This window comes from Mauremys mutica, chromosome 2 (assembly GCF_020497125.1).
Source record: "Mauremys mutica isolate MM-2020 ecotype Southern chromosome 2, ASM2049712v1, whole genome shotgun sequence".
Classification (NCBI taxonomy): Eukaryota; Metazoa; Chordata; order Testudines; family Geoemydidae; genus Mauremys; species Mauremys mutica.
In genome coordinates this window covers 142,551,402-142,564,111 of record NC_059073.1, presented here as the reverse complement: position 1 = coordinate 142,564,111, position 12,710 = coordinate 142,551,402, and the positions used below count along the sequence as shown (strand labels likewise).

Sequence of the window (12,710 nt, the reverse complement as noted above, 5' to 3'; positions counted from 1 at the left end):
GCCTTCCTCCCAAAGGTGGTGTCAGCCTTCCACCTCAACCAGGAGACTTTCCTCCCGGTGTTCTTCCCGAAGCCGCATGCCTCGCCTCGGGAGCAACAGCTGCACACCCTCGATGTCCGCAGGGCGCTCGCTTTCTACATCGAGCGGACTAAACCATTCCGGCGTTCGCCCCAGCTGTTCGTAGCGGTTGCTGACCACATGAAGGGCGAGCCGATATCCTCCTAGCGGATTTCCTCTTGGGTCACCGCGTGTATCCGAACCTGCTATGAGCTTGCTCGCGTGCCGCCACGCCGCCTCACCGCACACTCGACGAAGGCGCATGCCTCGTCGGCTGCCTTCCTGGCACACGTTCCGATCCAGGACATCTGTCGAGCGGCCACCTGGTCTTCGGTCCATACCTTCACCTCCCACTACGCGTTGGTGCAACAGTCTCGAGACGACGCAGCCTTCGGCTCAGCGGTTTTACACTCCGCCACGTCTCACTCCGACCCCACCGCCTAGGTAAGGCTTGGGAATCACCTAACTGGAATGCATAGGAGCAATCACTCGAAGAAGAAAAGACGGTTACTCACCGTAGTAACTGTTGTTCTTCGAGATGTGTTGCTCCTATCCATTCCAGACCCGCCCTCCTTCCCCACTGTCGGAGTAGCCGGCAAGAAGGAACTGAGGAGCGGACGGGCCGGCTGGGGTATATATTCAGCGCCATAGCGGCGCCACTCCAGGGGGCGCCCAGCCGGCCCGCCGGTGTTGCTAGGGTAAAAAAGTTCCGAGATGCCGTGCACGCGCGGCGCGCACACCTAACTGGAATGGATAGGAGCAACACATCTCGAAGAACAACAGTTACTACGGTGAGTAACCGTCTTTTATACCAGTCTTGTCAAAGTATAAGAGAAGACTGACCCCCTCAGGTTAGGGTAACAAACTGTATTTGGGGTTGGAACCCTTGTGTCCTTTGTCAATGCTGTTAATTCCCAATGGGATGGCAGGCTGCTGTGTGGCACAAAGCCATCTCTTTGTATTTGTGATACACACGTTTACAGCTGTACTGTGTTTATTTACATATTATATAATAACTGGCATTGTGTGTATATTGATATAGGTGCATACTTATTACCACAGGGCATTTCAAAACCTGTTTCAGGTTTCCATTTGAGTGAGAGTATCCCCAGTATGGTCCTGAGGTGTTCATTCACATCCGGCTCTCTTGCAGGCTGGACTGGGTGTTCTCTAATGCTTTCTGTTTTCTTAGTATCTCTCTGCTGCAGACCCCCCTGGTTTTACAGTGAACCCTTCTCACGGAGTCCCCGGGCGATGCTCTGGAACTGCTCCCCACAAAGCCAGTCAGGACTTTGGGGAGCCCCCTCTCCCTTGGAGCAGACTATCTTCAGGGCAAGAAGCTCTCGTGTCTTCACCTCCTGGGTCTCTCCTTGGAGCATTCAGCATGTGCCCCTCCATGCGCTTCCCACAGCGAGTCCGCCCAGGCAGGGTCCTGGGGAAGCCAGAGGGTCCCGCACTCCCACTTCGCAGTCAGACGTGACTCTTAGCCAGCCAGTAAAACAGAGGTTTATTTAGATGACAGGAACACAGTCCAAAACAGGTCTTGCTGGTACAGACAACAGGACCTCCTTTAGTTCGGTCCATCTGGGGCCCCAGGGAGGCCATCGCCCCATTGAGAGGCCCGAGCCTCCTCGGGGCTTCCCTCCATTTTCCAGCCAGCTTCCAAAAAACTCCCAAACCCCCTCCAGCCCCATCTCTCTCGGCTTTGTCTCTTTCCCGGGCCAGGAGGTCACCTGATCTCTCTATCTCCAACACCTTTAGCATCCCCTGGCAGGGGGAAAGGGCCTGGCCTTTAGTTGCCAAGTGACAGAGGGTCAGCCAGAGCTGAGGCACCAACACAGTATTCAGAGGAAACATTCAAACCAGACCCACTTCGTCACAACCGTGTTTAGGGGAAAATATAGTCTTTGTGCCTAAAAGAGAGCAAGTCTTTCCTGAAAATTTCTGCTTTAGGGACCCAACGAGGTGGATGGTAGGAGAATCCTAGCAAGGATTTCCATAACATCACTAATGTTAGTGTGGTTCTCAACCAGGGGTCTGGAGCCCTCTGGTTGGGGGGAGGGCTGTGAGCAGATTTGTGGGGCCTGCTAAGCAGGGCGAGCATTAGACTTGCTGGGGCCCAAGGTAGAAAGCCGAAGCCCCACTGCATAGGGCTGAAGCCCAGGGCCCTGAGCCCTACCACCCAGGCCTGAAGCCGAAGCCTGAGCAGTGTAGTTTTGTGGGGGCACGTGTGGCATGGGGTCACAGGCAATTGCCCTGCTTGCTACCTGTTAACGCCGACCCTAGATTTTTATACTCAGAAAAGCTGTTATTGTGGCACGGGTGAGCTGTGGTGTTATAGTATGTTGGTGAGGGGCTTAGAAAGAAAAAGGTTGAGAACCCCTGCTCTACATAGTTCCTGCACAGGCAATTTTTTGTTTAACTTGTCAAAATTCAGCCTCTTCCTCTTCTTCTTTAGCTCCATGTGACTCTCATTTTCTAAGGCACAGGTCAGCTCCAAGCTCCTTTTAATGATAAGCTGCATGCTCTTTCAAACGATACTTCTGTTTAGTCCAAACCCATTCCCAACTCCAGACTTGTAAAGGAAGCTGAATTGTCAGAGGCACTGCTTGTTTCTGCTGTAGCAGAGATGCAGCAGGTGATCGTAAAACACTGCTCTGATCAACACAGATGATGATCTAAACGCAGGCTCTTTTGGCCTTATTGAGCTATGGAATAGTCAGAATCTGTTTGCTGCCATACTAATGTTATGGATTTCTGCCTTTTATTTTTATTTTTTTTGGTGGGGGGGACGACAGGACACTAATTCTCTGAATGTCATACTTCCGATGCAGTGTGACTAGGCAGTCTGAGTCTCTGTTGGATAACAGTGCATCTGATTTATTCTCCCCACTTCCCCAGCTCACCACCTACAAACATCTCTCAGGATTTTTTTTTTTTCATGGCTTCAGTGTTCAGCCTAGTGATGTATATTTGTTGAAACTTTACTATAATAATTAAGCATGATCTTGGCCATGGTGATAGTATTCCAAAATCATAATACTTCCACAGGCTATGGTGGTGTGCAGCTTTTTTGCTATAAAATAGTACGGTTAAAATGTAACTAGTGATTTTTGGGGGTGGGGGGGGTGGGGTGGTTAATATTTGAATGCCTAGCTTGAGACCCCTTAAAGGGCCCTGTTGTTTAGAAAGCACTGAGCACCCATGCTCTGAAAATCAGCCCCTTTCAAGGTGTCTCAGTCAAGTACCCAAAAATTAAAGCACCCCAAATCATTTAGTTAATTTGATACTGTTAGGCCATATTAAGTGCAACATGCAAGGTGTGAAGCTATGGCTTTCTTTAGAGATGTAGGTGATAGGTGCCTATTACTTGTCAATTAAAGAAAATACTGATCTATCCTACTTCCTCCACCCTCGCCCCATTACCTTTTCTCTTGCTGCGTTAGCAGGGAGCAGTAACTGCCTCTGAATCCAAAGTTAAAGGCAATGTCCTTTGGCTAATGAGGCCAAAGCAACCCACAGCTTTCCCACATCTGTCTCAGTTTTGGACTGTAAATGTCTGACTGTAGAACCGTTGAGTTCCCACTGACTTCATCTAGAGTTCAGTGCTCAGCATCTGTAATAATCTGGTCCTGGTTGTCGATAATTGATCTGAACAAAAGCGCTTCCTGCCTGGTTTTGAAACAAACCATCCATTCTGTTGGCCCACCAGTCAGCAACAGTCATTCATTTCTCATCAGAATTACTTTATTTTCTTTGGAAGTTTATTGAAAGGGGGTCGGAAGAAACCTGCATGTTCCCGATGCCACCATAATAAACCTTGCTAGATGCTTCAGTGCACAACAGTGTAGGAATTCTCCACAAGCTAAAGTGGAGGGTCTCTCAAGGAAATGTTTACAGGATATTGCCTGGAATAAGGAATAACTCTGTTGCTGTAGCTCTGCTAGGTAGAACAGCTGTGTACAGTGCATTATTGAAAGCAGATGGATGTCAGTGGAGGGGGAGGGGTGTTACGAGCATGGATTAAGCAAGCCAGCAATTTTTTTCTTTCCTAGCTGCAATTGTTGTAGGCTTTATTTTCTTCTGTTGCTTAAAATGCTCCATTTTTTTTAGATCATCTTTGAAGGGAAGTCCCTTTTTAAAACCGTTTTGTTAGCTAATAAATTTGTACAATGGCATTGGACGTCTAAAGCAATGCATCTTATGTAGCCATATGTCCTCCAGTCCCAAGGTATCTGAGCACCTCTCAGGGCTTTAATATATTTATCCTCACAACAGCCCTATGAGGTGGTGCAGTGCTACTCTCGCCATTGGTACAGATGGGGTACTGAGGCTTAGAGAAGCCAAGTGACTTTCCCAAGGTGTCTCACAGAGTCTGTGATGGAGTGGAGAATTGAACAGACATCTCCTGAACCTAGGTTAGTGTCCGAACCCTGGCCTATCCTTCCTTCTCTATCTCTCTCTTTCTCTGTTTCCATCTGTGTTTGTTTGAAAGGGCTAAGTGTGAGGGAAGGCAATGGCTCTACTGGTTTGAAACAATACCTGGATAATCCTAGTGTTTTGGCAATGTTTTTAAATATTGGGAGTAGCCAGAGACAAACCCTGTGCCCATCATAAATGTTTCAGTATCCAGTTGTATGGTTTTGGCCTATCAAATACCGCTTGTAAATGCTAAGCCTTTTGACAGCCTGCATGAAAATCAAGCTGGATAAAATTCAGTGACAATCCTGTGATCAACGTAGCCCGTGGTCGAGAAAGGAACTAGGCTTAATCTAATGGGCCTAGTTCTGCAAGCTATTTTGTGGGGAAGACATTGCTCAAGAAGGCTGGAGTACGTGTTGGTCATGGGCTGATACACTCTGATAGTAGACCTAAGGTATATATGTTGTGTGCTCAGATCTTATTTTGTTAGCTATAACCATTGCATACGTGGTACCCTATATTTTCTACGCAGAACTTGTATAAACAAAAACGAGGAGTCCGGTGGCACCTTAAAGACTAACTGACATCAAATTTAAGGTGCCACCGGACTCCTCATTGTTTTTGGGGATGCAAACTAACTCTGCTACCCCGCTGATACTTGTATAAGCAAGGATTTTTTTTAAATGACTAGTTATTTATGGGTGCACAACTTGAGGCACCTTTTAAGGGTCCTGATTTTTTCCCCCCTTTCCCCACAGGCCCATCTTAAGCATCTCTTGTTGAGCACACCAAATTAAAATTCACTATTGAAAATGTAGGTCATAGCAATTGAAATCTATTTAGGCACTTCAGACAACTAAGACACACAGTCACTGTCCTGAAGAATTGACAATCTTAATGGAGACAATACAATCTGTTTGTGGGGTTGAGGAGCATGAAAAGGGGCATGTGGGGAAGGGTTGCTGCTAGAACATGGTCTTCCGTGTGACTCCCGCCCCCCACCCCCTCCAGAGGTGTGCATGGATCTTGCTGGTTTATATGGTTATTCTTCCCCTCTTTATTATAAGACTGTGTTTCTATTTCAAACTTATCTAGTACGTGTGCTGTAGAATCTAAAAGCAACAATATTCCTCTTGCTGTGGCTATAGAAAATGAGGAGACATCCATTTCTTTGCATTAAACAAGATGTTTGGTGTGCAATGCGTCTAGGTTGAAAATATCCTGCTACATGATCGTGGCCATTATGTCCTGTGTGATTTTGGAAGTGCCACCAACAAATTCCAGAACCCTCAAACTGAAGGAGTGAATGCAGTAGAAGAGGAGATCAAGAAGTAAGTGTCTTTCTTTCTCTTCCCCATAGCTGTTAAAGTTGGTACATGAGCCCCAGGTCTCCCATTCTGTCATCTTTCATTTGTAACCAAGATGTTGACTGCCTCTTCTGATTGGTCCATGATGCCAGCCTCTGTCGCCCACCTGCTAAAGTTTCAAACAAACTCCTTTTGCCCTTTCTCCCATGCTGCCCCTCATGCTTCTAAACCTCCACAAAGCTACCTCATTATTCTCCCCCTGAGCTCTCCTTAAAACTCTCTCCTTTGTCACGATACCTACCAAAAAACATGACCACTGTTAGGCTGCTGGTGTGCTGAGACCGCAGTCTAACATGGTAACCAATATTGTCTCATTGTTTCCCTGACATTTTATTTGTATTCATCTGTTGTCTCTTGTCTTAAATGTAGATGGTAAGCTGTTTGTGGTAGGGTCTGTCTCTTTGTTCTGTGTTTATGCAACACCTACCCCCATAGGGCCTTGATCCTAGCCCTGCTACTGTGTTGGTGGTGATAATGATGATGCTAACCTGTGCATAGGTCTAAGCATGGTAGTTTGGATGCTTTACGGGTGAGGAAACAAATTACTCCAGAAAGCCAGGAAATTGCTTTTAGACCAATAGAACCCTTGTATTGACAGATACAGTGGTCTACATTATGGGGGTCAGTATGTCTCAGTTCCTCGCTCCTGGGGTTGCGAGGCAATGAATGTGAAACAATAATCCCTGACCCACCATAGATTACTCAGCAGTGACTCTTATGGTTGCCTTAAAAAAATGCAGCATTGGGCTCTGAAAGTGTTCATCTGAGGCTTGAAAGGTGGTGGCTGCAAAGTGGGGTCCCAAGGAAGCTGTTAAAAGGGGAGAAAAGTTGGGTGATCCTGTAGCAGGTCCTGAGTCAGGGAGGTGGTGGTCGGGGGGGGGGGGAGGGAAGACATGTGGGGGAAAAGAAGTGACAGAGAATGGGAGACCTGGGGTCTCATAGCTTAAAATCTCTATTGAAAACTTTTTGATTACTCTAACACTCCCTGACTATAAAATCACATGCTAGAATTGCATGAAAATAACTAAACCCTATGAAAAGTGAGTCCTTCCTGCATCTCACATGTACAGCTGTTTGACCTCGATTTTTATAGCGCTCCTAGTCTTGCAATGCAGTCCAAGCCTGTTTGCACACTTATTGCTAAGCTCGCAAAAGAAGCCGGCCCTGTGCCACACCTTTCCATAATCAAGGTAAATAGCACACAAGATCACAGCATCCTTAAATCAAGGTATCCACCCTCGTACAAAACCTCATTATTAGAGATTTTAGACTGTCTGACTCTTGCCAGTACTTTAGTTACAACTGGTGCAGTTTTCAATTACCATTTGTTTTTATAAAGTAATTTTCCTCCTGTTCACAATACCTCTGAGCAGAACTCCCATCATGGAAGCCTATTTATTAGAAGCCACACTTTTAGTTACAATGACTGGATTTTGTCCAAAGCCCCGGGAATGAAGACAGTGCAAGGGACACGCAGCTAACAACCTAGCTGAATTTTTGTATGTTACTAGCTCTGATTTTTAAGAGGATTGGACTCTTTGTGAGCAAACTCTTGGCTGTTAAAAGGGTCTTGCAATATCCCTTGTTTCTCTGGAAAGTTTGTGGGAGTGGTGGGTGGTCTTTTTTTTTGTTTATTTTAAAATATAACCAGCTTCGTTCTATCCTATAAAATACTTCAACCTATAAAATGCACTAGAAATCCTTTTGCTGGTTTAGAACTTCAACACCTAGCGCATTTCTGTTTTATAGAAAAGTGAAATTTGAATTGTTGGGGTGTGCGGAAGGGAATCCTGTATTATTAAAATGAATGGATTTCTGTCCTCAACTCACTACCCTGTGACTTCCATTAACTAACAAAGCTTTCTCTTGTAGGTACACCACATTATCCTATAGAGCACCAGAAATGGTCAACCTGTATAGCGGCAAACTTATTACTACAAAAGCAGATATATGGGTATGTATAAAACCCACTCAAAATTCACATAACTGACTTGCGGCCTTGAATAAAAAACTTAGATTACTTGGTAACTATTGGATATACCAAAACAGTTAGTCAAAACAATTTTTTTTAATCTAAGTTCTGCATAGAGAGAGCCTCCATTTGATCTTTGTGTTGAGTTATTTCAAATGATAGTGGCCAGTTCATGAAACATGATTTCATCTCTGCTCTACTCCCTCTTATGATGCTTTAATTCAGAGATGTATGAAATTTAGTGGTTGCAGTTTGTACACAAGTGTGAATCTGATTACACTTCCCATGAGTGCGCAACCTAGCATTTTTTTTGGTTTGGGTTCAAATAAATCCCCAAACTGGAACAGATCCAAAGCTGCACCTGGTGTTGGGTCTTGACCACATAAAATCAAAGCTATACGGGATTTTTTTTTTTAAAATGTCTGACATGGGTTCCTACCCGAGACAATAACTCGGCCCTGGAATCCCAAACCTGGCTGGAGTTTTCGGTTTGTAGGAAAACCAGATTTTTCCTCATTAAGGTTTTTCAGACCTCTGTTTCTAGCGATGACTTCTAAACCTGTTTGACTTGCTGTCCTGTTGAAGGTGAAATGTGACTGTTGAGCAATGTGTGCCCATAGAACCTAATAAAATACAGGCGGCTTCTCTTTTTTCACTTTCTGATGTGAAGATAAGAAAATCTTGTCTCTGGTTGTCAGCATAATGGTGATTCTGCAGAAGTAATGAGTAGAAGGAATGGAATGGCTTAGTTTAAAGGTTACGCTTGGGTGTAGCTAACTGCTTTGTAAAGTTCTGAGTTAGGAAACAGTCAGACAGTAACCGTTAAACTATAGCCTCAACAACTGCTCTACATATACAGCTCAATTTATACGAGAGGAAGAAAAACTGAGCACAGTACATTCTGCTGTGCAAGAGGCCATTTTCCTTGCTACGAGCTCTGTCCTGCAAAATCTTATTGAGCTTTTCATTCTGCTGTGTTCAATTGGAGCCCCTATAGGGCTGGGGCCTGTGTGTTGTGAGGAGCCTCTGGCTTGGGAGGCAGTGTGGCCTAGTGGATAGGGCACTGGACTGGGAGTTGACTGAAAATTGCACGGCTGTGGCACCATAAAAGGGAGCCAATCCGGGGAGAATTTTTCCAATGTATGCTCGGTGCAAGGTAGCCCCCTATAAGTCCCAGCGTAAAGGGCAGCCCTGCAGGGGTCTGAGGTGGCTTTGCCAGCTAGAGGCAGCCTAAGATGGCCCCCTTCAGTAGCTCAAAAGCAGGAGGGCACAAAACTTAATGCCACCCTAGAACCCTCTTGGGCAGAATTACTCCCCAGGTTCTATTCCTGGCTACGCTACTGACCTGCTGTTTTGACCTTGGCCCAGTTGTTGACCTTCAGTGTCTGTTTCCTTACCATCCTTTGTCTTTCCTGTCCCCTCAGAGCGTATGCATTCTGGGGCAGGGCCTGGCTCTTGGGGCAGGTCTATGCCTCAGACCTCTGCCAGAATAGCTCTGTCAGGGGTGTGATGAGGTGTGATCCCTGACAAAAGCTGGGTTGCCAGAAGCCTGTAGTGCAGGCTTAGTTATACCGGCCAAACTGGGCTTTTCCTGGTATGGCTCAGGGAGGAATAGTCATGCCCTACGAAGCATGGCATTACTGATATAGTTGTGTCTGTCCTAGGAGTGCTTTGCCAGTGTAGTGTACGGTATACTCCTCTTTAACAAACCATATTGTCAAACCTCCACATTTTCTGAACCCTTCCTTGTCCCCGAGCAGGAAATGCATGAAATACATGGGGGGCGGAATGGGACGAGGAAGGGATTTGGATAATGCAGAGGTTCAGGTAACAGAGCAGACCCCAGGCCAGGACTGTAAGGAGGACAATGAGCCTGCAGCTGTGGGGGAAGCCATCCTGTGGCAGCCAGCCTTGTGCAGTCCCTCTGTCACAGGAGCAAATAAACTGGGCAGAGCAGAGACCACTGGCCAAGACTGTGATGAGAACACGTCCCCGGCCACAGAAGAGGCCACCCTGCTGCTGAATGGCTCCTGCCCTCTCGAGTGTCTGAACTCCCAATTACCCGAATACAATCCATGTCCCCCCACTAGTCGGATAGTCGGGAGTATACTGCACTGGTATTCCCATACTGATGAAAGGCTTCTAGTGTGGATGTGGTCATGCTGTGTTTGTACAGTACCTAGCACAATGGAGCCTGTAAGTGTTACTGTAATAATAATTGTGCGCCATAAACTCCATGCATTTCATGTAGCTATTTCACAAATTGCATTTTAAAAAAGTCAGAATTAATGTTAAAGAAGAACACAATTTCATTACGATACCTTCCTTCATATTCTTTATATGCAAAAGCCAATCATACAGCATCTGAGGTTAGGTTAGGTTTCCCCTGTGCAGATTTTGTTACAAAATTGCCCCTTTTGTGTGACTTTAGCATCTTCTGAAGCAGCTAGTCCTAGCTTCTGTCAAAAATGGGATCAGGACTGACTGGACCATTTGTCTGATTATAGTCTGACAATTCCCTGAGACCATCCTGCTTTATTTAACCTTCTTTGTCCTGTATTTCACTTACTACTCTCTGTTTTCAACGAATACAAATTTAATTTGGCCTTGTCTACACACTGATTTAGTTCAGGTGGAACTATTTTGGTTAGGGCTGTCACATTTTAGCAGTTCAATTCTAGCAGTACAACCCCCCAGTATGGACTCAGTTATACCAGTATCCAAGAGTTCATACTGGTATAGCTTCAGGAAACTCTTATATTCGTATAACTGCATCTACACTACGGGTTTGTCTGCACAAACCATCCATTTGTGGCAAGCTTGTGCATGAATCTATCCTTGGCTAGCCTGTTGCAGACTAACTGTCCAGATGGACCCAGCTGATGCGCATTAGCAGTTTGTTAATATGCTTTGATTTAGTTCCTTTTCTAAGAGGACTAGATCGAAGCAGATCAATGAACTATCAGCAGAATCCACACGGACAGTTAGAGGGCGGCAGGCTAATGTGGGGTAGATTCACACCCCAGGTTGCTGCCAACTAAATGTGCATGTAGATGAGCCCTAAGAGGGTTTTGCCAGTTTGTTTATCCTGGTGTGTTTAAAGCTTTCTAGGGTAGATAAGGCCTACCTCTTTTCGGGACTATGGAGCAGAGCTTGCAGCTGTGATTAGACCTTGACCTAATGAGGCTGATTTATGACAACAGAAATTGATCTGGGTCAGAGAAATCATTGTAGACAATCCTCAGCCAGAAGAGAACCTTTGTATTGTGAAACTGTTCTTTCTGCTTGGAACAACCCTCCCCACCATGGGGGACAATGGCAAATGTGGGTGAAGATTTTGATTTGAAGCGCCTACAACTTTTTGGCCACCTACCTGGCCCAACTCATCTGAAGTGTATATTTAGATTAATTTGAAGTTGGGACCAAGTAGCCATATCTCCCCTTCATGTACATATTGATATGCAGACTGAGGCGGTGTTGTGGCTAATAGTGTGTGTGTGTGCGGGGGGTCTATCTTAGGTACTTATCTGGCCTCCATTTTCATAGTATCTGATCACCTCATGTTGTTGTAATGTATTTATCCTCACATATCAGGTAGGGAAGTGCTATTATCCCCATGTTACAGAGGGGGAACTCTAACACAGAGAGGCTAAGTGACTTGATCAAGGGCATGCAGGAAACCTGTGGCAGAGCAAGGAATTGAACCCTGTTCTCCTGAGTGCCAGGCTAGTACTCTGACCATTGGACCATCCATTCTCTTTAATCTATGGTGGCAGTGGTTACTGTTGGCTAAATATTTCCTACTGTTTTTTCCTCTCTTTAGGCCCTCGGTTGTTTACTGTACAAATTGTGTTACTTTACTTTACCATTTGGGGAGAGTCAGGTGGCAATTTGTGATGGAAACTTCACCATTCCGGACAACTCTCGCTACTCCCAAGACATGCACTGTCTCATACGTGAGTATATCTGTTTCAATTGCAGAGTTTAGTTCCATATTTTATAAATAAAGCTCTATTGATTTTTATAATTCCCAATTATTAGAGCTAAGGACCTGGAGTGTGTCTTCTCTTTCAAAAAGACCTGTTCACATGCAAGGATGAAGCAAATGAGTTTACAGTCATTTAGAAGATGGCTGTGCCAAAGATGGTTATGATAGTAGAGTTTCTACTTCATTTGGATGGACTGTGGTAACCTATGTGGAAAACTAGGGAAATAGAAAATCATTTGGTTTAAGATTGCTACAGAAACTTGCACAATAAGCCTGTTTATGCAAAAATGTTTCTCCAGTAATAAGTCTGTTTGCATAAGAAGCTGAAAAGAGCCACAGTGACCTAGGCCTGGTCTACACTGGGGGGGGGGGTCGATCTAAGGTACGCAACTTCAGCTACGTGAATAGCGTAGCTGAAGTCGAAGTACCTTAGCTCGAATTACTTACCCGTCCTCACGGCGCGGGATCAACGTCCGCGGCTACCCCGTCGACTCCGCTACCGCCACTCGCTCCGGTGGAGTTCCGGAGTCGACGGGAGCGCGTTCGGGGTTCGATGTATCGCATCTAGATGAGACGCGATATATCGAACTCCAAGAAATCGATTGCTACCCGCCGATCCGGTGGGTAGTGAAGACATACCCCTAGACTTGTGTGATAAACTCAGGACAGACAGTTGCCAGAGGGGGGGGGAGGAGTCAGTCCCAGAGGGTTAAAAGGCCCTCCTCCTTATCAACTGAGAGGCAACTACAGGTCAAGCAGGTTCAGCTGAGAAAGGGTTACCAAGGTAGCAAATTAGAATCAGCTGAGGGGAGCTACCTGAGGGTAATTAGGATCAGCTGGTTCCAACTTGGAGCTGCCTGAGACCTTTTTAAACCCCTTCCTGGGAGGGAGGAAGGAAGGGGGG

At 45.7% G+C, this 12,710-nt stretch overlaps 1 protein-coding gene across 14 annotated transcripts in view; it reads left to right on the top strand.

Annotated features, from left to right (window-relative positions):
- The window catches only part of AAK1 (AP2 associated kinase 1), a 140,478-nt gene that overhangs the window by 70,039 nt on the left and 57,729 nt on the right, over nt 1–12,710 (top strand). For all 14 annotated transcript variants that reach the window (XM_045004826.1, XM_045004828.1, XM_045004823.1 and 11 more), the window contains exons 6-8: nt 5,689–5,810; nt 7,719–7,800; nt 11,642–11,774. In XM_045004826.1, the coding sequence (XP_044860761.1) occupies nt 5,689–5,810; nt 7,719–7,800; nt 11,642–11,774 (337 nt within the window). The remainder of the gene's footprint in view (nt 1–5,688; nt 5,811–7,718; nt 7,801–11,641; nt 11,775–12,710) is intronic.